This window comes from Peromyscus californicus, unplaced genomic scaffold, assembly GCF_007827085.1.
Source record: "Peromyscus californicus insignis strain IS unplaced genomic scaffold, ASM782708v3 Scaffold_19__1_contigs__length_69161282, whole genome shotgun sequence".
In the NCBI taxonomy this organism is placed as follows: domain Eukaryota; kingdom Metazoa; phylum Chordata; class Mammalia; order Rodentia; family Cricetidae; genus Peromyscus; species Peromyscus californicus.
The window spans coordinates 16,566,454-16,592,021 of NW_026294491.1; the positions used below are offsets into that span (position 1 = coordinate 16,566,454).

Below are 25,568 nucleotides of genomic sequence, written 5' to 3' on the forward strand. Positions count from 1 at the left end.
AGTAGAAAAGTCATAAAGACAGGACGCAGAGCAGAATTTCCCCAGGACCAGCTGGGGAAGGGAGGGAGTTGCTTCATGGGTTCAGAATTTCAGTTCTGTGTGATGTCGAGAGACGTAGATACGAAGGATACTCCACAAAGAGAATGAACTTAGTGTTGCAGAACTGTATGCTTAAAAGTGCTTGAGATGGCATATTTTTCATATCGAATGTATTGTACGATGACTTTTTAAAGAATTCTATGTAAAAGGAGGTGGACATGTCCATTTCTTTCTTTAGTGACAGAGTCTCATGTTGTTGTGGAATATTATTTGAAGATGTGTTACATCTGTTTGTACTGTGGGACATTTGTGAAATGATGCAAAGATGTGTTGCATTCGTCTATGTTGCATTTGTTTAACTCTCTGAAGCTGTGTTACTTTGCCTGTCTAAAACATCTGATTGATCTAATAAAGAGCTGAGCAGCCAACAGGAAGACAGGAGAAAAGATAGGCGGGGCTGGCAGGCAGAGAGGAAAAAATAGAAATGTAGACGAAGGAGCAAGAGAGCAAGGAGAGGAAGACGCCAGCGACCAGCCACCCAGCCAGCCATGGAGTAAGAGTGAAAGTAAGATATATAGAAAGAAGAAAAGGAAAAAGCCTAGATGCAAAAGGTAGATGGGATAATTTAATTAAGAAAAGCTGGCAAGAAACAAGCCAAGCTAAGGTCAGGCATTTATAATTAAGAATAAGCCTCTATCTGAGATTTATTTGGGAGCTGGGTAGTGGGCCCCCAAAAGGCCAAAGACAAAAGAGCAAGAGTAGAAAAAATAACCAACAACACATGTAGCCCAGGCTGGCCTAGAACTGTCACCTTGGATAATCTTCAATTTCTGATCCTCATGACTCTACATCCTGAGCTGTGGGGCTGTGGGAATGTATTACCATGCCTGGTTTTGTGCAGTGGAGGGACAGAACCCAGGGCTTCCTGCATGCTAGGCAAGCATTCTAACAGAGACACATTCTCAGCTTTTTGTTAATGTGGTGCCAGTAGCCTGGCTCAAGCTACTATGTGTTCTTGTGTAATCTGCAAAGCAAAAGATGGCTTTCAGGATCCCACAGAACCACAGGGAACGTCCACTATGCTCTGCATCCTGCCTGACTGTGGGCAAGTATCCTGGCTATTCCAAACTTTGATTTTTCATCTGTAAAAAGAGGCAAAACAAACAAACAAACAAAAACAAACCAACAAAAAAAAACAGTAATTTCACTACTAGGATAAAAATTTGTACTGTATCAAGCTGATAATAGAAAAAAAGAAAATAATAATAAAAAAATAACAGTAGTGAGTTATGGCCACTGCTGGGAGGGCTGCCCCCAGGTAAACTGAGGGAAGGTGAGAAAAGTTCTTTGTGGAAGTGCCAGTAAGTGGCCATCACTCCAGGACGGGTCAGGTTGGAATGCCCCCCAACGCCAGCTGCTGGGAAGAGGTCTGGCCATGTGGACAGGCCCCATGATGGACCAGTCGTGACTCATCATTCTGCCTCCCAGGGTGTCACTTCTGCACCTGTCTACCAGGAACCTCACTCGAGATGACTTTGAACTCCCCTTCTGACTTGAGTGGAGAGAAGATCGAGCATCCACTGAGGATGGAGGTGCAGAACCCGGGACAATGGGTACCAGACTTGGGTCTGGAGCTGAACCAAAGGTCTCACGTTACATGAGCAGCAAGGGACATCAATACACAGGGGTACATCAGACTCAGAAGCTTCTGGACCCCATCTAGGAGAGAGATTGGATGAAATAACCTGGAAACGGTACGGAGTGTCAAGCAGTTGTGGCGTCCAACATGGAGGCAGGATGTCCACATAGGGCGTGAGAAAGCAGTCTCTCGGGTAGGCTCAAAGGGCATTGAGAGGCAGAACATTTAAATGGGGCTTATGAGCAGCAGGCTGCACGCTACTTGGCGGCAAGGAGACTAGAAAAAACACTGGGGTAGATAGACTGGCTCCAGCCAGCCCACAGGCATGAGTCTCCCCTCTCACTGACCCGAAGTGGGCAGAGCCAGCTGTCAGGTCGTGTGCTAGAGGTGGAGGGCCTAGCTGTGGCTTAGCAGTTTAAGGTTTGGCTCAAGCGTCAGAGAACATGGCAAGTGCATAGCTGCAGGCATGTATAAAGCAGTCCAGACCAAGCAAACCTTTAAATAGGTACAGTAGAAAATTAGTGTAGACAGTTATAAAAATAATCCTAACAGGGCCGGGCGGTGGTGGCGCAGGCCTTTAATCCCAGCACTCGGGAGGCAGAGCCAGGCGGATCTCTGTGAGTTCTGAGGCCACCCTGGGCTACCAAGTGAGTTCCAGGAAAGGCGCAAAGCTACACAGAGAAACCCTGTCTCAAAAAAAACAAATAATAATAATAATAATAATAATAATAATAATAACAATCATAATAATAATTTAAAAGTAATAAAGTCTTTAAAGAGAGAGTAAATAATATAAAAAAAGGATAAGCCACATAAGGATGGGAAATATTGTAACAAAGGGAGTTTGGACCTTATATGATGTTTTGCTATTTTAAATTTTTTTTAAATGCTAATGAACAGAAAATGGCAGCTTCTGAGAGATACCGACTGTGGAAGGGACTGTTGAATATACTTTAGGGATGTCTTGGCTTCAAAATGGAAGTTCAGAATGGGAAATGTGTTGCGTCGGAGGAGAGGTTATGTCTTTGTTTCCACGGGAAACAAAACGTTATGGTTCTCTTCAAAATTAATAAAGATCCGATTTGACTGGGGGAGACCTCCTGAGGATCTTGGCTACAGACATAAAGGAAAAAGCCAGGAAAGACTACAGGACAGGTGACGTGTACGCTGATCCCTCGACATGGGAACAAGCTCTGAGACTGGGTGAGACATGATAAATCTTGTTGGCTACAGAGTCCTCAAGACATTATTATATGCCATCCTTTCATATGGCATGGAATTATATACTGGAATATATTACAGTTTAGTTATACAGTCAAAATGGACTTATAAAGTTGACAGATGCATATTGTCAACAGTCAAGGCAAGGGCAGTTTCTTGCCCAAATGGTTAGCTTTGCCACATTGGAAGCAAACTCCAAATGGAGGTTCTTCAATGCCCATCATCCTTTTTTGAAGTAAATTGGTGCTGCCAGGAGCAGATGTGTCTCACTGTCATGAAAAGGTTTATGTTATTAAAACATTTTATATATCATATTCTGTAAGGTCTTTGAAGTGTTTGAAGACCATCTGTCTATCTAAAATATATGTTTGACCTTGAAAACATATCTACCATGGCCACAAATTTGATTGTTAGAGTACTAATACTAACCTGTATTTCTTAATTATCCTAAATAGTTTGTAATAATAACTTTCAAGGTCTAGAAATTTACATTACATTATTAAATGAGTTGCATAGGTACAATACCTTAAACAAAGAAGAAACATATACATATATATAAAATAAAAATAACCTTAAATCTGTATCAATATACAAAAATCCATACCAATGAGAATAATAGTTGCTTTTCAGTTTAAAGTAGATTCAATAATCTACCCTTCTACCCTATCATTCCTATATACCCCTTTTTTCTTTTCAGAACAAGATCCCTGAATATAATCTCTTTTGATCAGCTTCTCCCTGACCATGATCAATAACTTGTAACCAACCCCCCACCAAATGATGACAAACATCCATAATCCACTGAATGACCCAAAACTACCCATCCCACCTCTTGAGAATGTGGGTGTTGTGTTCTCTAGACTGCTTGTCTTGGGGTGACAGCATCTTTAGGGGACCTTGAGAAAATTGAGATAATGGTCAAGTCCTGGGAGAGCTAGCTCTATCATTTGTGGTCCAGTCTCTGTGTTATGGGAAAGCATGGGACTTATATGAAGTCTTGGCTGGAGTAGTCTGTGAGGCTGGACCATCTCAATTAGCAGCTTTGTAGTTATTCTGTATGCAGATTTTTGAGGACACTGCAACAGAGGCATTTTGAGGCTGGATCACCTGGGCTAGTTATCTTTATTAGTGTCTGGTCCTTTTCTTCCGAAAACACATAAACTTTCCAAGGTAACATATATATCTGCATTAACACAAGTATGGAGTGTGCACTGCAGCGCTATCACAAGAAGGCCTAGGGATACCTCACTGTCCTGGCAGGCTCTGTGAAAAGGTGCTAGCCACATGCCGCTTGACTGCTCAAAGGAGAACTAGGCTCGCGTGGAGGCTAAGAGAATGACAGCAGCTTCTTCCTCCTGGAGCTTACAGTGCAGTGAGGAAACAGCTGACGAGCCAACAAAGGACAACAGACATTATTTTCCCAAGCACGCCAGAAAGAAACGGAAAGCCCAAGGCGAGGGTGACAACTCTGCCTTGTCACTCATCAGTCACACCTGACTTAGTGACCTTTCACACGAAGACAGACTTTCCCTTCTACAGAAAAACAAAGGAGCGCTATGAAATCCCTTCTCACAGACGACTTCGATTCCCTACAAGACCATGGTGCCCCTAGACAATGGCTCTGCTACTGCTGATGTTTTCCCAGGTTTACTTCCAAAGTCTCCATAGTAGGGCATCTCAAATCGGAAGGGAGATTGAGCTTCGGGCAATGATCCTCTTGGGAATGACAGTTACCCCTGCCTCTCCACCATGCCATGGGAGAAGCCAGCTAGAGAGAAGTCTGCACAACCTAGGTGTGGTTGTCTCAAGTTAACTTTTCTTTTTCACACAACAGAAAGTAGGCATCTTGTTTTACTCATTTTCTCTTCACTGCAATTACTCAGGTCTCACTTCGGTTGGGCTAAGATAGAGAACACCCACACAGGTGGGATGGATAATAAGAACTATTTTAAGGTGCCTTCATCTGTGAGTATGCAATTATGGAGCGGGGAAACGTTCACATGTGGTTTCTAGAAAGGGGTTCTATGGCACCTTCCCATCCATCCCTTTACATTTCCACGAAGTATATGCAGATCTCACGCTGCTGTGATGCAGACTGAGCAGGAACTTTGTTGAAAACTCGGCATACAGGTCAGTTCCCAGACATCCACCAACTGCTCGAATCCCCTCCATGTCCATGATCATGGGCATAAACTCCCAACCCCACATACACAATCCACAAACACAGGAGACCCTCCCTCTGTATCTGTTCATTCATCTGCTCCCTGCTCCGACATTCCCAGGCCCCCAAGATCTTCTTTGACATCATCCTATGGGAGCACACTGAAAAGGGGGGAAAGCAGCAAGCCTGATGAGCACCAGAGCTCCCCTCCCTTTTCTTTCTGTCATGCTATCCCCGCCATGACAGACTGAACACTTCTCAAACCATGAGCCGAAAGGAATCTTACCTCTTTCAAGTTGTCTGTACCTGGTAATGTGGCAATCACTACAGTGGTCTACTTGTTTGTGAGCTCTTTCTGGCTCCCTAAGGGCTGGAACCATATCTCCATTTGTCATGCTTATGAGCGCACTGTGTGGCAGAGTCAATCAGAAAAAAAGACTGCTATTACCTACCAGTTTTATTTTTTCACCCTTAGCTGGCACTTGGAGAAGATAGACTCTGAGCATCTAATCTGAAGACCTTCTATTGCTCTGATTAATAAACTTCAAGGTTATTTTAAAAAAAAAACTCACTGAGGAGTTTAAAAAATATATACATTCCTCATATCACATCCATCTTTATTCTGATTTAGGAGGTCTGGAACAAGATCACCTCAATACAAGTGCCCCAGGTCTATATCTTGAGAAATAATGCCCCATCTTCTGGGGCCCTGACCCACCCTAAATGGTACCTTGGTTCCCGGCTTAACACCCCAGAGCCCAGAGACAAGTAATTCTCCCTGAGCCCCAGCACTCTGCGATTCTCACTGTCTCTAGCCTTAGCCTTCCTTGGGATCCCCACACTAGGAAGTATAAAATCTGAGGTGCACAAAATCAAGAGGTCACCTCCCAGTGTGCTACGGATAGCCTCGCAATGTTCTCACCGAACAAAATGGAGCTTCTTCCAGTGCTGAGGGTTCCAATGCAGAGGTTCTCAACCTTCCTGATGCTGTGGCCCTTTAATACAGTTCCTCATGTTGTGGTGACCCCCAACCATAACATTATTTTTGTTGCTACTTCATAACTGTAATTTTGCTACTGTTATGAATCATAATGTAAGTATATGTGTTTCCTGATGGTCTTAAGCGACCCCTGTGAAAGGGTCGTTCAACCCCCAAAGGGGTCTCAACCCACAGGTTGGGAACTGTCACTCTACAAAGAAGCCCCAATTCTCTCTCCCTGTAGAGACACTGGGCTGTAGCTAGTCTCCCTGGCGACTGTATACTTATAACCCAGTACGCTTTGCATCAGGCCACACCTCAGCTCACACAGTCCAGCTTCCTTCTGTGAAGAATGTTCCAGCCCTCGGTTTCTTCCTAACAGAATTTCTTTATCTAAGCAGCAGCTACTCACATCAAGAAGCCAGAATGCTGACCAAAGTATCCAAGTCTTGAATGCATCCTGTCAGCACTTTCTGAAAACTAGGAACAACACAGCAACATCACACCACAGCACACCCGCGCTTCCTTTCAGCCAAAGGACTTCAGCCTGGGAACATTTCATCTCATGGGGAAAGCCTTGCTGTCCTTACCTTACTGCACAAACAAGCCAAGTAGATGAGAGAAAATGCTGTTTCATAATCTCACATTCTGAGTCACAGGTGCTCTCGGGAAGGCTTTTCCTTCCCTAAACAGAGAAGACCACAGGTGTTGCTTACAGAGTGCACTCCCTGGGGACTTTGCTGCAGAAACGCAGGGGTGTTATGATGAACCCACTCCTTGGTCTACAACACTAGCTGTTTTTACCAGGTGAAGTTCACAGTTACTCTATGTTGTTGCTCACATGGTTGTGTGTGTGTGTGTGTGTGTGTGTGTGTGTGTGTGTGTGTGTGTGTGTGTGTGTTGTGTGTGGCCATTTCTGGATCATTTTACAACAGTCTAAAAACAATCTTCTTGAACACTGACCTCAGTGAGCTGGAGAGATGACTCACTCACTGAGCTGGAGAAGGACCCAGGTAGAGTCCCCAGCACCAGACCAGATAACTTACAACCTCCTAAAACTCCAGCTCCAGGGGAGCTCCAGGGAGGCCCCTTCTGGCTTCCAGAGGTACTGCACTCACATGGCAGATTCACTGACCTAACTATTTCTGTATCACTGAGAAAACCATCATCTCTGCCTGTCCCCAACCCTTTCTTATTTCTGAAAACACTACCTTAACTCACATTCCACATGCTGCTGAATATTGGAAACCAGTAACTCCCCTGATGGAAGTCATTCGAAATAATTGATGCTCTTGTGTCATTAAGGATGAAAGGTCACACTGGAAACCATTAGCTATTTCTTCAAATACTAATCTTTTGCTAGATAATAAGAAAACTCATCTTCCGGCCCTGAAGCTTGAGCTTTGCAGCCCTAAGAAAGGCAATGTCCTAACACGCAAGGAGTGCCAATGCAAGGACAGCCAAGCTCTAGAGCGGTGGTTCTCAACTGGTGGGTCACGACCCCTCAAATGACCTTTTTACAGGGGTCACCTACAACCATTGGAAAACACGGATATTTACATTATGATTCATAGCAGCAGCAAAATTACATTTTGAAGCAGCAACAAAAATAGTTTTATGGTTGGGGGTCACCATAACATGAGGAACTGTATTAGAGGGTCACAGCATTAGGAAGATTGAGAATCACTGCTCTACGGTAGGTATTGGGGTGACAGGTTCATTTGTCCATCCAGCCCCTGCTCTACTCTTCCTAACAACACTGGGGCTGGGTATACATTTGCCTCTCAATGAATACCGGTGAAATAATTACTTCTTAAGGGGGGAAAAAATCCCAACAGTCAAAGTTCCCAGACAAAATTTGGTCTTGGGACCCACAGGCACATATACATGTTTACATTAAATGAAAGAGCTAGTCATAGGCTTTACTTTCGTGGAAAGCCCACGGCCCACGCTGTTTCCACATTTATCCTTCCGTCACGAAGCAGCAGAAACAGCAGCACAGGCGGCCCCCTAACAGCTATGGAACTGGATGGCCCCTTCTCAGCTCTCACACACGGTGGAGGCAATGAGTAGCCCGAAGAGGAATAAATACAAAAGGGAAGAACAAGGGAGAGGATGGAGATGTCCCACGGGAGCAAAGAACAAGAGCAAAGGACGCCACGCCACAGCTGAGCGGGGAAAGTGGGGACAGTTGATAAGCAGGAAGCAAACATGTGAGTCAGCTGCTTCTCCAAGTGAGTATCAGGAAAAAAAAAAAAGGAGGGGGAGGGGAAGGAGAAGGGGGGAAGGGAATGACAGGGACAAGAAGGAGGAGGGGGGAGGGGAAGGGGAAAGAGAAGGAGGAGGAGGAAGAGGAGGAGGAGGAAGAAGGAGGAGGTGAACACTAGCTGGCATGGCTTCTTTTCTTACAGTGCCATTTGGCGCTCCCTTGATGGTGACAACTCCAGACCTCACTTCCCTGGAAATAAGCAGCCAGGACGGAGAGTGGCCTCTGAAGGACAGGGCAGGATACCAGGCCTAGCTGCCGCCCTGTTTCTTTGCTGTGTGCCTCTTTCACCTGGGAATGAGAACCAGGACCCATGCCGTGACAACGCCGGCCACAAGAGGTCCCCGCTGACACCGACAACAAGCGGTGGCTAAAATTAAATGAATCACAGGACACTGCTCCAGCTGAGGAAGAACCCTTGGTAGGGGAGCAAGGTCATTCTACCTCAACTCAAAAGCCAAATCAGAAAAAAAAAAAAAAAAAAAAAAAAAGTCCAGTGGCATCCTGCAGGGGTCCAGCCAAGAGGAAAATTACCTGGGAGCTCATGCTTCCAGAGACCAGCATCCAATTATCTATCTTCTCCAAACAGCATTCCCAGTGTCAAATAGGGGCCTCATCCAGCCAATCGGCTCCTTCCAGGCCCCCAAGGTCATAGAATAGTTTAGTAAGGACAAATGCCACCATCATGAATGAGAGACTCAAGGATAAGGCTTTGCAGAACTTTCTGGTTTTAGAAGACTGTAATTCTACTATGTGGCGGGCAGAACCCTAAAGATAACCCTAGGGTTTCTGTACTGGGTTATTCAATCACTTATCATCTATGCACTGCTATGAAGGGCTTACCCCCACCCCCAACCCCACCCCCAAGGTAATTGAGCTCTAACTCAGCTGGCCAAAGACACAGCCATTATTTGTGTGTGCCTAGTCAAATCAAGGAAGATGTTTAAAAGCAGCGTCTCTTCCAGCTGGGTGCAGAAGATATCCTCAGAGGAATTAGAAGCATAGGCAGATTTCAAGTGCTATAGCTGACTTGAAGATGAAGAGAGTCACGTGAGCTGAATGTGGCAGACTCTGGCAGCTGAATGCTATGCCCAGCTGCCAAGCTGCAAAGGGGCAGAGAAGACAGTCTTGTACAAGAAACTGAGTGATCCAACTACCTGAAGGAGCTTGTGCATGGCCCCTACTCCAGATGAGAACTCAGCCTGGCCAATGCCTTAATCTCTCTTTCATGAGACCCTGGGCAGAGCGACTCCAGCTGCTTTATACAGTGGGGCTAATAAATGAGTGTTTGAAACTGTTAAGATCTTGGCAAATCATTACACCATAACAGTAATAGAAAACTCAGCTGGGTGTGGTAGCGCACACCTTTAATCCTAGCACTCCTGAGGCAGACGGGGCAGATCTCTGAGGCCAGCCTGGTCTACAAAGCGAGTTCCAGGACAGCCAGAGATACACAGAGAAACCCTGTCTCAAAAAAAAAAAAAAAAATTAGAAAACTTGTATGTACTGAGATTACTGGATGTAAGAATAATATGTCACTAGGGAGGGGCTGGCCAAAAGATAAAACCAAGCTAGTAAAAGAAGCCCAGAGATGAATTTCCATAATGAGTTTCTAATCCTAGGATCTAGCCAAGCATGGAGCCAGTCCCAGTCCCAAATGCTCAGATATGTTTTCAATAAAATAATGTTACTATTGCAGCTTGAAATAATTGACCTTTTGTCACAGGAAAAGAATTTCAGAAACTTCAAAACATTCTTCAATAGAACCTGAACTAAGACCCAACTTTATAGGCTAGGTTTTCACTTAAATTGAAAAGTGCAGCTGTCTATTCTAACAGAAGGAATACTTCTCAACCACCACAGGAGTCTCCAAGAAGGCTTTCACAGGCTATTTTCTCAGAATTAAAGCTATTTTGAAGAAGAAAGACATTTCAATCCAACAGCAAAGAAAGTCTTCCAAATTTGTGATTTTTTGCATCCATGAATTCAACCCACCACAGGTCAACAATATAATTTTTAAATTGTCTGTATTTGATGCACACAGAACCTGTATTACTTTAGCAATGCAGTATAACAATAACTCACTTAGAATGTATCTTGTATCAGGTAATAAGCAATCTAGCGACGATATATAGTACACAGGAAGCTGTGCAAAGGTTGCTCATGAATACCACACCATTTTACATAAGGGGTTAGCAATCCATGCATTCTTTTTAAGTGGGGTGAGGGTCCTGGAGCCAATCCCCAAAGGATATCAAGAGATAACTGTACCTTCTCCAGGTCTGCATGGCCTGGTACCAAAATATCTCTATCATACATTCTAGATGCTAATATGGACACAAGCTAGCATACGTCCTCACAGTGACACACATACAAACATGTGCAAAGGCCAAAAAGAGCAGTCGAATGTTCCACTGTTCCGCTTTTAACAAAATTCAAGAATTAAGTTATCTTTATACTGGAGAAACAAGGCATATAATGCTGAGGCTGGTGCTGGGTTACAAAACCAAACATAACTCAACAGATACTCTGCAACAGCCCTGTGTGAAGAAGGGAGGAGTAACATTTCGTGTTGTTTTTTTTTATGAGTACTTAAAAGCGTATCACCTTCGCACAATTACTATGGCTCAGAGTTAAGCTTTTTATTGAGATCAGGAGATGATGGAGTATTGGTTTCATGCTCATAATTACCTATATCTTACCACATAGACCAGCCCTGAAAATTACAATGGTATTCTGCTATTGCTTGAATGTGAAATGTCCCCTCCCTGGCCTGTCCAGTCCGACAGATCCGAAATGCAAATTAGTTGATATTCTGTGATATCTAATCTAGGGTTTGGGTAAGAGCTGTGACATCTGCCACCCAATGGGTCACCAGGGTTGACGCAGCTGCTCTGGGTGGCTAGCTAATTGATCCCTTCTCTTCCCCATCACTTTGTGTATCCCTCGCCTAAAGCAGCATGCCAAGCAAGGAAGCTAACCTTCTGCTATGGAGAGGAGCCATTCTTCAGTCAATGGAACATGAGAAGCTGCACTTCCCTGCTAGAACCAACTAACAGTCTCTCAAAAGCCCAGCACAGCATGAGTGCTTGGTGGAGAGAGGCTCCATTAGGTTCCTTTATCAATCTGTTGGTTCCTTCATGGAAATTGAAATCAGACATGGAATTTACGAGGTATAGGGGGTTAAAAACCATTGTTTCCCTTCATTCTAGCTTTAAAGTAATTTTTGGATCTAATGATCTATTCATACTATGGAGATGGTGGAATAGCCCAGACAGAAGATGAAAATGGGTGAGAAACACCCTTTTCCAGTCTGGGTATCTTACAGGGACAGAACCAGGCAGCTTGGGTGAATGGCAGATACACAGTTGCGTGTTTGAACGCTGATTCACAGCCCTAGAGGCACCTGAAGAGCATAGAATAGAGACCAGAATCCTATCAAGAAACCCAAAATCGAAAATTAGACACTCCAGACAGATGGAGAAAAGTGATACTGGTCATACACTTCCTAGGAATACTTTTCTCTATGTACATTCTGCATTCATTAAAACAATAATACACACACACACACACACACACACACACACACACACACACACACACACGCCCCATTGGACAATCACTTAGAGAAATGTAATAGAGTTCTTTTGTAAAAGAGCTTAGTGTTCTCTTAAGTTTAATATACATTTTAGATTTTTCACTCTCCGGGATGTTTTCAGCAGTGAGTGTGACCACACCATCCCTCACACCAAGGTCTTGACCTCACTTCTGCTGCCCCCGCTTCTAGCCTCTCTACAATCTCTTTCCAAGTCCCAAATTTTCATCACAGCAGAGCCTGCCCGGAAGAACGGGAGCCTGCACAGACAGCCTGCCCCATGGCCTGGAACAAAACCACTCTGAGCACATGTGTTATTCTGTGTTCCCACACCTGGTTCAATGGAGCCACCTTACCCTGGACTTGGCCCAGGTCTCTAATCAGAAGTCTAAGGCCCATGCACATACAGTTCATGCCCTCTGCAGACATGATGCAGTGAAGGAGAGCAGACAAGTGGGTTTGCAAACAGAGCTTTTAGCAACTGCTCAAGCCATCTCAGTAATCCCTTCATTGCCAATCTCTAGAACCAGCTTCTCCCAGAGCCTGGAAAGCTCTTGCAGCCATATCACCTTTCCAGTCATGAGCACCGAAACGATCTGTTGTGGCGTCACGTAGAGCACTCTGCTTACTCACAGAACGGAAGAGGAGTGTGTGTGCTGATTCAGGCTCACAGCTCTTTTCCTTAAAACTCGCAACTCTTTCCACTATGAGTCATGTGTAATTTGAAGACTGGGTCTTTGCACACACACACACACACACACACACACACACACACACAATAACAGCTTTCTGCATTCTTGTTTGTTATATTTATGACATTTCTCATAGATTTAGCGATTTAATTTGGCTTAACCAGACACCTGGTTTACCTTTAGTTGTGAATTTCTACCAAAGTCTACCAAAATAATGATAATAATAATAAAATATTAAAGAAAGGAAAAAGAAAACCACCTAAATATTTAAATGCCTTTTATGGGGTTACAGAATTGAGGGGTAAAAGAGAGACATGTCTTCAAAATGCTGAATTAACAATCTGCCTGAAGCTGTTTATTTCTCTTCTGGGCATCTGAGTATCATGTCTATTTATTTTCTTTGCTATGATCCTAATCAGAGACACCACATACCACCCACTGCTCCAACTTAATGAGGACAAGAGAAACCAGATGAGTATTCCAAACCAGTGTCTTAAGCCAAGGCATTCATAACAGCAGGTGATCTAATTATCTTATACTGATTTCTGACATTACAACCCAATTACATATTTCAAAGAAACTCTAGAACGAGCTAACTAATGTGCTTTCCAGTGTAATGGGAATGCTATTTGGACTGGAAAACACGGCTCCCATATCTCAAAGCATATGAAGAAAACTAGGATGCAGACATCAAATTTTATTATGCTCAGTGAATGAAACAAGAAGCCTGATTATGTTTGAGGCTGCAAACACCAGCCAGTGGGAAACAGGGAAAGGGAAATAAATCCAGATAAATTCAATCAGGAAAAAAAGTTCTACAAATTTTAATTATCACAGCCGTGGTTATATAACCCCAAAGCAAAGTTGGAAAGTATACAAAGAAGTGCTAGCTGGACTTGGGTAAGGTCCAAGGTGTGGTGAGCATTCTCAAAAATACTATTTTAAGCTTGTTCGCTCCAACACAAGAAAGAACATTCAGCAAAGTAACATTTCATTACCACGATGAAAAAGTTCACTTAAGAGCGAAAGGATTTAAAGTTTTAAGTGGAAAGACTTTCTGGTGCTGTGAAAGGAACAAGCAATTCCGAGATGGGCTAGCTCATGTTTGTGTCAGCCGTGGTAATTCCACCTACCTCATGGAAGTCCTGCTGAGTTCCAAAAGCATCCTTTGGCCAAATGGCAGCCCTCTGGTCTACTCTACAAAATATAAAGGAAAATTATGTCTATTTGACAGAACCATTTCAACAACCCACGTTTGAAGCTGGTGGCTACAGCTCTGGCCATGTTCCTGTTGGAAATCCCAAGCGGCACTCTACCTATTGAAGGGTAACATTTAACCTCCTTCAGTGGTCTGGACCGCAGAGTGGATGAGGCCCGCCAGCCTCTCTGACCCTGGTGCTCTCCGCTGTTTCTCTGGCCCCACTATTCGGTCACCCTGGCCACCCCTGTTCCCTGAGCATAAGGTCCCTATTCTATTTGAAACCCTGAACCTCCAGCCATCCTGGGTCTGGGATGCTTTACCCAGATCTACACACAACTGGCTCTTGTCATACAATCATGAGCTCAGCTCACATATCCCCTCTCTGAGCAGGCCCTCTCACCCTCCTCTTGCTGCCATATACAGTGGCTAACAATAGAGAGACCACTGTAATAAGTAGAAGGAATGGACCCATCCCCATGGTTGTCCTGCGACCTCCACATGTGTACTCTAGTGCCTGTTTCTCTCTCTCTCTCTCTCTCTCTCTCTCTCTCTCTCTCTCTCTCTCTCTCTCTCACACACACACACACACACACACACACACACACACACACACCCCCATAGTACACACCATAGTATACACACACACTCACAAAAGTTTTGTCCTATCACTTCATTTACACAACAAATGTTATAGTCATTGCTGGTTAGATAGCGAAGCTGAGTTTTGCCATAAAGATCTCCTAATAGAAGAAAAAGGACCTGAAGCAAGGCACATGATTTTGAGTCCCTTGCTTTTAGTTTAAGAACAAAACAAGAAATCCTACTCCTGATAGATGCTCGGGTCCAAATCCAGACTTGTCAAATTCTATGCCCAATGGTATATGTTAGGCCACATTCAAGTTTTTCTCCAAGAGTTCCTATGCTATTATATAATAAACAAATTACAGTTTTTATTAAAAAGGCCAGCTGTCTTAATGAATATGGTGTCAGATGTTTAGTCCATAGGTTACTCATTTTAAAAAGACTTATTTGCGGACATAATCATTTATTACTAGCACACTGAGTCAATCTGAATATCAAAGACAAAACATTCTCTGAACAGCTACCACGGTTAATGAGTTCAGCATGTCATGACCCACTCAGTAAGGTACACTGAGCAACACCAAAGGCCTAACTTCTTCAGGATAGTAAGTGAGATTTTCTTTCTAGCTACAAGTTGGGCTAATCGTGCCAACAATTGGTTCCCAACGACATCTACAGCAGGGGGCCAAACACAAAGACAGTGAAGAGCACATTGAGAATGCCTTCCACATCCACACAGGACCAGCATCTTCCTCCTATAGTCATCAGGAGAAGACCGGGGCCCAGTCACCAGGTCAAGCCCGGACAGCCACAGTGAGCAGAGAGTAAGGACTTTCAGGCTCACCTGCCCCACATCCTTCAGTCCCCTGAGCCACCAATATGGCAAGGTAGTAAAAGGACTCTTGGGCACAGGGATTAAGCCATCCCATCTTTTCAAAACTTTAAATGGGTCCTGAGTTCTTTGTCATCTACAGTGGTTAACCAACTATACTCCACGGTTGCTGTAAACCAAGGGAAACAGGAGTGTGGTGTTTTTAAGAGTTATTTTAAATCGTGGGTACATGTGCCTGTATATGGAAATGTGCACACGAGTGAAGGGTGTGCAGAGGCCAGGAGACATTGTTGCAACCTCTGGGGGCTGGTGCAACAGGCAGCTGTGAGTCATCTGACATGGACACTGGCTTATCTTTCAGCTTAACAAAACTTTGATTATTAGTAAAATATGCCATGAGTCACCATAATTATATAATGATTCTAGTGTGGTGTGTTATGTGACTCTAGACTTCCTGGGCTGTTTTTATACAGCTGGCACTAACAGTAAGCATCACTGACAAACAGGGCTTCATATCCCATGAGGTAGCAATTACTGTCTTCTTTAGAATTAACCAAGTAGGAGAAAAAAAAGATAGACAAGCCATAGGAGTTAGGCTTTAGCTCATTGGCAAAGCCCTTGCATGGCAAGTGAAAGGCCCTGGGGTTGGCATCCTGGGCCTGATGAAGAAAGAAAAAACAGAAAGTCATGAGGAAAATGGAGAAGCACCAGCAGAGACAAGAAGCTAACCAGGACTCGTTCTGTAGCTACCAAAGACAAAGAAGTTTTAGGAAAGCAAAGTGTGAAGAGAAATCCAAGACTTCACCAGCCCTCGTGTGTCTGGCTAGACAGGCCAGGTGATTTACTCAAATTTCTTCATTTAACCCTCAAGAGCACCACATGAGATTAGCATTATTACACACGCAGACCCTATAGGAGGAAGGGCAGCTAAATAATTTCACTGTTCATTCAACAAGTATTTAGTAAGCATCAATTCTATACCATAATCTAGATCAGGTGCTGGGAAAGGGCAGTGCATAGAAAATCCACTTTCACAGAATCTGTATGTCCTTTTCTTTTGAAGCTTTCTACTTTTATGTATATGGCTGTTTTGTCTGCATGTATGTCCGTGTACCACATGTGTGCCTGGTACCCACAGTGGTCAGAAAAGGGCATCATCAGATCCCTAGGGCTGGAGTTACTGGTTGCTAGCCATCATGTGGGTGGCTAGGAATCAAACTGGGTCCTCTGGAAGGGCAGCCAGTGTTCTCAACTGCCAAGCCATCTTTCCAGCCCTAGGGCCTGTATTTTCACCAAAGGAGAGAGGACATAAAAAAATAAATAAGCCAACCATGACCTATGACTCACCAGATGGCAAGATCAAAGGAGAAAAGAAAAGAAAAGCAAGACACAGAAACCAGGACTTGCAGGGCAACTGGTCAAGCCCCCACAGCCAGAAAGTGCCAATCACCCAGAGACAAGGAGAATGACAGCCTGACGTAAGAGCATTAAAGGTCACAGTGAGGAGGAGAAAGAAACAAGAAGATTTGCTGGAAAAGCTCAGTAGTAACTGAGGAAACAAGAATGGAACGGAGCTCAAGTCGCCCTCCCCCACACCCTTAAGACACTGCTCCAATCATGTACAATCCGCCAATACGTGATACCTGCTCCACACTGAAACTCTCCACTCAGTTCTACTGCCTCCCTCCATCCACAACTGCAGGCGAATGGCTACATGCCTCCATCAAACCCGTGCTTCCGCAAGGCAAAGATGAGCAATGCAGAACACTCTGCCAACTCCATCCCAACTTTGATTCCTAGCCAAGGCCTAGGCAATGGGTCATGCAGCACGTACTCCTCAGAGCCCGACAGTGGTCCTCCATACTGATGCCTCATTCATCACAGATACCATCACTGTGGTTGCAACTGTGGCTGCCACAATCACCACTCCCACTCCCACCATCATTACCACCATCAGCAGCATTACCATTATAGAGACCATCATCACTAAGAGCATCACAACCAAAACCTCCAACATCACCACAAGCAATACCTCCAACATCACTATGAGCAATACCACTGCTGTTACCACTAAGTTACCACTACTGCTAGGCTTCTACCATCAGCACCTAAAACACCCCTAACACCATGATTCAGTAAAATAAAAATACTAATACTCAAAATAAAAACACTTCAATAGAGAAATACAAAAGGAATTATGTGCTGATATTAAAACCGTTTCTGCCCAGAATCTGCGCTTGCGAGCATGTGGACAGCCCACCGAAGGGCAGCTTTAAAAACTGGCATTCCCATGTTGCTGGATCCCTGAAGCATGTGCTGAGTCAGGCTGCAGGGCCATCCGCAGTGGGCCTCTCTGGGGAGGCGTACAGGAATTCAAAACAGCAAAACCAACTAAGCATTAAAATATTTTTCTTGGCCCCATGACAATGTCCAACCACAGGATGTGATAATTTGTGAAAGAAAGGTTATATTTTAGCTCAGGATTTTATTTTTAAGTCAACATTTTAACTATAATTTAATTAGTAAACAGTAGAGTCCTGTCTCAATCAACAAAAAAGCTTCCATCTAGCCAGCAGCTAATAGAAGCTAAAATCCCCTGAACTTTATTTCTCTCAAGCCCAACAGCCAGTATGTTACCAGTACTGCAATTTTTTACCGCAAATGACCTGTTTATCTGTCCCCTCTGCTCCACACCCTCCACCCCCACTGCCGTCTTAAGCAAAGCTGTTATCTCTCACTGAAATAACAAAGGTTTCCTTTTGGTCTTCCTACCCTTTCTTCCCCAGAGCACGCCACACACAAGATCTGGCCACTCACTGCCCTCTGTCCACTGCACTCCAAGAGTCCAATTCTGAGAAGATCTACTAAGGATTCACCAGTGGTTGTTGAATGCGTTGGCCAGCATGGGCGGGCAGAGTAAAGGACGAACATCTAACGGTGTTCCGAAGACTCCCCAGAGAAGCACTCCCCGATGCTCACAGTGTCTTATGACATCTGAAGGATTTCGCCTTGCCCACCCTTTCACCCTCCACCAATGCCCTGCCCCATCTGTGCTGTGGTTAAAAGGGCATTCCTCCAGTTCCTCACACTGACTGTGCTCCTTCCAAGCTCATGCCTTCAGGCAGGATGTCCTTGTGCCTAACCACGCTCCTCCTTCCCAGTCTTCTTAGTCTCTGAATTAACTCATTTATCCTTTAGATACCACGTGTGTACCTCCCAATTGTGTCTTCCTTTTATGTGAATTGTTGAGTAGACATAGGAAACTACTCAACTCATAATTCTACATCTTTACAATTATTTAATAGTCATTTACTTTTGATGGTAAGCTCTGTGGGGCAGGAATCATGAGTTTGGTATAGAATAGGTATGCATATATTGATAACAAAGCATTCATCTCTGAGTCCTGAACAGCTGCCAATTCTGATACATTATCAAGTGTGTACAACCCGTGTTCCTTCCTTTCCCTGAGGCACGCCAGCAAAGTCTGCAGGCTGCAATGACTCTCACTTCTACAAGCAAGTAACATTTCTTCCCTGAGAAGACTAACAACTAGCCAGCATCCGACTAATCCATAATGCAAAGAACCTGGACAGAAAGAGAGGCAGTTAAGCACCTAACTGTGTTCCGAACACTTCACCATGAAGTGGGCCTTAGGACTGAACAGGGCCAACCTCAGATCTCATCTCAAGATTTGAGGTATACCACTGACTTAAGTAAGCCTCTGGATCAGGAAGCAGCACTTGGGATGCAGGAATGTATACTGGTGGGATGACTGTCATTTCCTGAAACTCTTTTGAAAACAAAAGGTCTATCCCAAGAGGGCAACCCTGAGCAAAACATTCTTCACATCACACAATAGCTCTAGATGTAGATACAGACAAGATGCCAGGAAACGCCAGCACTATTATATTAGCAACACTCACCACCCTTGGCACCAGCATTATAAAGGTCTAGAGCAAACCAAAGACATTCTCTCACTTATCTATTCTTAGCTATATGTATCCTGTTTGGGGGCATGTGCAAATAAATGCAGGTGCCACAGAGGCCAGAAGAAGACATCAAGTCCCCTGGAGCTGGAGTTACAGGCAGTTGTGAGCTGCCCAACATGGGAACTAGAACCTGAATTTGGGCCTTCTGCAAGAGCAGCAAGCTCTCTTACCTGCTGAGCCATTTCTCCAGGCCTTCTTATTGGTTCTTTATAAACTTCTGAGCTAAATCATGAAGATCAAATAGCAGAGGTTTCAACTTTAAAGACACCAAGTTTGAAAATTATCACAGACTGGCACCCACACATAGAAAAATTAGAAGTCAAAAGACAGATGTTCATCAACTGACTGGGAACTCATACATCTGCTTGTCCAGGGCAACAAATTCCTCTTGAGGGGACAAAGATGTCATGGCTAGACCCAGGATGCTGATCCCCTAATAACACGCACTCCCAGTAACTAAGGACTCAGGCCCCACCTTACAGTTTCACGGAGATTAGAGTCATCCACTATAATAAAACAGGGATAGATTTGACTTACTCAAGGCCTCCTAAATCAAAATGTCCAGAGTTATAGAGTAGTAACCAAACAATTCCAGGGATTCCTAATTGGAAAGCATTATTCTAAGAGCCTTGGGATGTAACCAGTGCAGGACAGTCTCTCTGTTTCTGGCATGGCCTCCCAGGGGAACACTATTCTGGGGAAAGAAAGATTTTTTTTTTCCTGAAGGCATTAAGGAAATCCTCAAACACAAGATACCTCAGCTTCCTTGGAATAGATATACCCCTCATGTTGGTGGACTAGAACAGACAACACAAGGAACCAGGACCACACCACTACCCAGAGCATAAGAGAACAGTGATCCGGGACCTCCTGGCCAACCTCAGGACCAGCAGAGGGAAAGAGGTCAAGTAGCTGTGGATGTGGCTGAAAAGAACCTCTGAGTAGTATTCATTCAGTCTTTCTTGTCCTGTCGATCTGGACCTATCTCATAATGAACAGTTCTTGGTTTAGGGTCAGTCTGAGAGGCCAGGGTGAGTGAGAAAAGAATCCAGGCAGAGCAGCCCCTGTCTCCCTGTAACTCTGTCTCCCTCGAATTTGACAAGGCACACCAAACTCTTGTTTGTGGTTATCACACAATTAGTGCTTAATTCTCTTCTTTCTCCAGTTCCTGGTTCTCCTGATGCCAAGTCACCCAACACTGTACTGATTCCGGCTACCCAACACATTCCATCCCTAGCCCACATTTTCTGAAACCAACTTCCTTTTCTACGCCATCTGGTCTCATTTGGATCCATTAGTTTCTTCTCCCTGGAAGATGATGTTTAAGCCATGCTCATGTTTGAATAATGGGTCCCTAGTTGGTGAACTGTTTGGGAAGGATTAGGAAGTGTGGCCTTGCTGGAGGACTTGTGTCATTTGGGGGTGAGCTTTGAAGTTTCAAAAGACCTAGTCTCAATGTGCTCTCTGCCTCCTTCTTGCAGTTCAAGATGTGAACTCTCAGCTGCTGCTCCAGCTGCCTGCGACCTGCTACCTCTACTCCATCATCATGGACTCTGACCCTCTAAACCATAGGCCCCCAAATAAACTCTTTCTTCTATAAGTTGACTTGGTCATGATATCTTAGTACAGCTATAGAAAAGTAACTAATTAGCACCAATGAAAAGCTCTTACCACTGATCTCCAAATGTGGCACCTCAGGGGTCAATTCCCTGTCACTGAGATGCCAGAACTCCATGAACAGAACTCCTGATCCCTTTCTACCCTCAGATCCAGACCATTTGTCCCTAGGAAGCTAGCCTCACAGTCTACCATCAGACCCTGTTTCTAGATCCATCTATGTTGCTGTGATGAAAATACTCTGACCAAAAGCAACCTATGGTACAAAAAGAGTTTATTGGGCTTCAATTCCTAAATGCACACATGTTGCCTACATGCTTATGCTCAGCTAGCTTTCTGTACTCTTACATTTCAGGGCCCAGCCCCTAAAATGGGCCTATTCAGGCATAAGGTGGGTCTTCCTGCCAATCACGGCAATCAAGATAATTCCCCATAGACCTGTTCACATGCCAACCTAACCTAGGGAATCTTTCAGTTGAAGCTCTCTTTGCAGGTGATTCTAGGTTTCATCATGTTGATAGTTAAAACTAGCCAGCACAGACCATCAGTCCTTCCTGTTGTTTTCAAAGAACATCAACTCATCTTCCTCTCCACACAGATTAACATTGCCAAGAAACAACCACGTGGACAGGACAGCCTAGGGATCCTTGGCTCCCACTAACAAGATCAGCAAGACAGGCAGAAACTATATAATCGAAGGACCACATTCCTTGACACTGACTTTTCCAGCTGCCACTACAGCCACCAAGGACCACTTTTCCCATGTATGCTTCATAAAAATGTTTTTGAAGCTATCGTGAATTCAAGTTGAGGGGAAAAAAATCAAAATCATTGGAACCTCAACTAGCAAAGCAAGGAATTCAACCAGTACCAAGATAATCAATAGTTCTTTATTCACCCAAAGAGAAGTTAAACGTCTAGCTTAAAGATGAACAGAAGAGTAGAGCCATGATCTGGGCTCTGCAAGAGACAGAGGCAGAAGCAGGGCAGGTACTCCCAACCCAGAGCCTATAATAAGGGATCATAATAAAATGTGAGTCATGGGACCATGAAGAGCAACCTAGACTTGAAGGTTTTGCCTACCTAGGAAACAATAAGCATCTTAGTGTATATCTCATGAATACAAAGAGAATCACTCACTCCAAAAAATTACAGTAAGCTTTTATACTGTTTGAAGTGACAAACCAAAGAACTCTTGAGGTCGACCAGATGGCTAACTCAAAACTGAACATATTCTCAACGTAGATATTTATGTTTGAAAAAGAGGAAAAATACATGGGAAGTTGGGATTGAAGACCTAGGGTCTGAGGTAGGGGTAGAATTAAACAGAAGGGAGAAGAGGGCTGATAGTGATAAGAGGGGTGTGGGTAGAATATAGATCTGTCCTGTGGAGCTGGAAGGAAACCTCAATGAGGATGAGGGTGTGCTCACCAGAGGATCACCAGTATCAGTGAATTAAGCACCTGCTACAAGCTGGAGTTGGAGCAAAACTGTGCATGCAATCTCTCATTTAAACCTTAACAACAGTAACCCTGGGGCATAGATCTCTTCATTCCCTTGTAAACGGATTCATCCCAGATAGAAGTAGAGCTAGAATTAGCATTTAGGTCTCTACAATACCAAGGCCCTTCTTTTCATAGCTTGAGGCCTTGGATAGATTTCCCTAGGTCCTTCCCAGGAGCTCCTTTATGTGAGTTGGGGTTTATTCATTAGACTGGGTGTGACCAAAATTTTTCTCATTGTCAAGGCCAACTTCAAGGCATTGTCTAAAAAGCCTCGAACATTTAGCTTATCCTGCTTCTGTTTCTCAGCCTCTCTCCTCCAGACCCGACCCACTTAAAAGGACCTTGGAATTTCCTTTGTTTTTAGCACCTGCAGGGTACTGGGTGCTTGGTCATGACTCTGGGTTATTGGACTTCTCCAGAGACTCAAAGTTGCTCAAGGGTATGAGAAGAAACTTCCTCTGATTTGATCCACGAAGTAAAGCACTCAGAGAAATGGGTGACCAGGCTTACAGACTCTGATTTTGAACATCATCTGACCCCACATAAAAACCATCTTTAATATTTACTTTCTATTCCTAACTAAGCTAAAACATAAAAGTCATAGTTTCCATCAAAAAATCTACTCTAGAGGCAGAAGAGACAGACAGCTTACTGGTTAAAAACATGCGCTGTTCCTGCAGAGAACCTGAGTTTGGGTCCTAGCACCCATGTCAGGCTGCTCATAACCTCCTATAACTCCAGTTCTAAGGGATCCAACATACTCTTCTGGCCTCTGCAGGTACCCACACACATGTGACTCACTCTCTGTCTCTGTCTCTCTCTTTCCCTCTCTAACACACACACACATGATTTTTTTAAATAAAAATAAATCTTTTAAAGTAAATGTGAATGGGAGCATATCATAAAATCAGCAACTACAAAATTAAGTGGGACAAAACACACAGCAATGTATGTATAACGTGTTTTAAAGATACATACTTAATCCTTCAAAACCCCAATCCAGCACAGGAAGCTATGGACTAAAGAAAAAAAAATACAGAGTAGATGAAAGAGAGCTTTGTATGTTATTGTATATAACGTAGTATTTATTGTATACCTTAAAAAGAGACAACTTTGTTGACAAGAGTAGCCATTGCATCAGAGAAAATGAGAAATAGCCTTCCTGGTCTCCACGTGGCCATGACCACACCCTTAACCAGCTGTCCAGCATCCTCACTTGGGTTTCAGCTCACACACACTTCTGTCTCCTTTGCTCCTGAATCTATCCCACATTAAGCCGACACGGCTTCTAAAACTTTCAGACGTCAAGGACAACATGTTCTTTCTCCTGGAAATACTTTTAATAACGATACCTAAGCTTATAAAACACGTTCCTTAGGGGAATTGGATGTTCACATGCTTATTTCTGGAAACTAAGGCTGTTCATTTTAGACATAAGTGAACTCATCTTGTGGTAATTATCCTGCCGCTGCAATCATTGGCCTGTTTGGTGCTTTTTCACCTTAAACAAGCATATGGATACGTATAAGCATCACGTGGTTGGAATGGATTCTTGGCGGTCCTGTCTAGTTTGAAAGACAAATCTGAATACAACAGGAACTCGCTTTCACACACAATTCCTTTTTAGATCAACAGTGAAATGGTAGCAACAAAGCCTAAGCAGACATTCCAACAGCCATTCTATATAAATGGTAGACTTACAAGACTTTAACGTCTGGGTGATTTTCTGCATTTTTCCAGTGTTTCAATTATTATTGTTATTATTGCAGTCAATGTCATCATGAATAAAAATGCCTCTGAGCTTCCCTTGTGCCTTGTCACTAACCACTGTCAGATGAAAGTGCTAACAATGTAGAGAATGGCCCAGGATGGATTTCTTAGAGGAGGTGGAGAGTGAGGAAGAGGGGAGCAGAAGATGCCAACGGGGTCTCCATCCCCTGATAATCACGCATGTTCCTCTTCAATCAGTCCACGGATTTGGTGTGGGACTCTGTTCTCCGGGACAGAGAGGGGGAATGACTTTTATCACTTGTGTCAGCAAGAATGCATTCTTAAACTACTGTCCATCTATGTCTAAGATTTTACACAGCTCAAGCACTGAGCATTTTCAATGTGAGGACCACAAGAGCCTTTAAAAAAAAGTCACCAGACCTAGCTCTTTATATTAAAAGAGAGGTTGAGGGGTGGGAGGAGGGAGGACGGGAGAATCTGTGGCTGATATGTGAAATTAAGTTAATTATAAAATAAAAATATTAAATTAAAAAAGAAGAGAGGTGCACACCTGTAATCGCAGAACTTGAGAGGGGGAGGCAGGAAGATCACTAGTTCAAGGGCACCCTCAGCTACACAGTATATATAGCTAATGAGACTCTTTATCAATCAACCAATAAACAAATAAGCAAAATAAAAAGGACCAGGAATTTCAGTGTATGAGCAAGGTCTCCTGTAAGACCATGAATTTCTTTTTTAATAATTTATTTTATTTTTATTTTATGTACATTGATATTTTGCGGGCAAGAGGGTGTCGGGTTCCCTAGAACTGGAATTACAGACAGCTGTAAGCTGCCATGGGCGTACTGGGAATTGAACCTGGGTCCCTTGAAAGGGCAGTCAGTGCTATTAAACGCTGAGCCATCTCTCCAGCCCCAACCATGAATTTCTTAAGTGAAATGTTCTTTTCATCTCACCGATTGCTGCATGTTCCCAGGAGAAGAAGAAGAAGTGGGAAAGGCAGGAGATGGGGGTTCGCTGAATGCAGCACACACTCAGAGAACCCACTCGTGACCCAAGTGTGTACCAGGGAGTCGCGACACGTCGGCACAGTCAGCTATTTGCTGTTTCTCCTTCATCCGTGCCCTTCTCACAAAACGCCAAACAAACCCCCAGAAGCTCACTAATGAGGAAGAGCATGTGGGAAGGTGTGGAGTGCCTGCCCTGGGACAGTCCACGCAGGGGGATGGCATCCTTTGTATTACTAGAAAGCTCTGTTCTTAATTGTCCTTTCTCCTTCAAGCAGAACTCATTAGGACTCTGCTCACTTCTATTTAAAAATCTCAAAATGAAAAAAAACATTAGCTATTCACACCACACACACACACACACACACACACACACACACACACACACACACACTGTCTCAAAACAAAAGATAAAAGGATTTATCCCCCAAGGAAAACTAGATGCCAAGAAAACTTCCTCTTTCCATAAAGCAACAAAGCGTTCAGCTTTTCCTTTCATGTGAAGGATCACA

The 25,568-nt window shown here is 43.9% G+C and overlaps 1 protein-coding gene across 6 annotated transcripts in view; it reads right to left on the reverse strand.

Moving 5' to 3' along the window:
- Fam13c (family with sequence similarity 13 member C) overlaps positions 1-25,568 on the reverse strand; it is a 112,047-nt gene that overhangs the window by 37,775 nt on the left and 48,704 nt on the right. For 5 of the 6 annotated variants that reach the window (XM_052744737.1, XM_052744738.1, XM_052744743.1 and 2 more), the window contains one exon: positions 13,726-13,789. The exons of the other annotated variant lie outside the window; for it this stretch is intronic. In XM_052744737.1, coding sequence (XP_052600697.1) covers positions 13,726-13,789 — 64 coding nt within the window. The remainder of the gene's footprint in view (positions 1-13,725; positions 13,790-25,568) is intronic. 6 annotated transcript variants of the gene reach the window in all.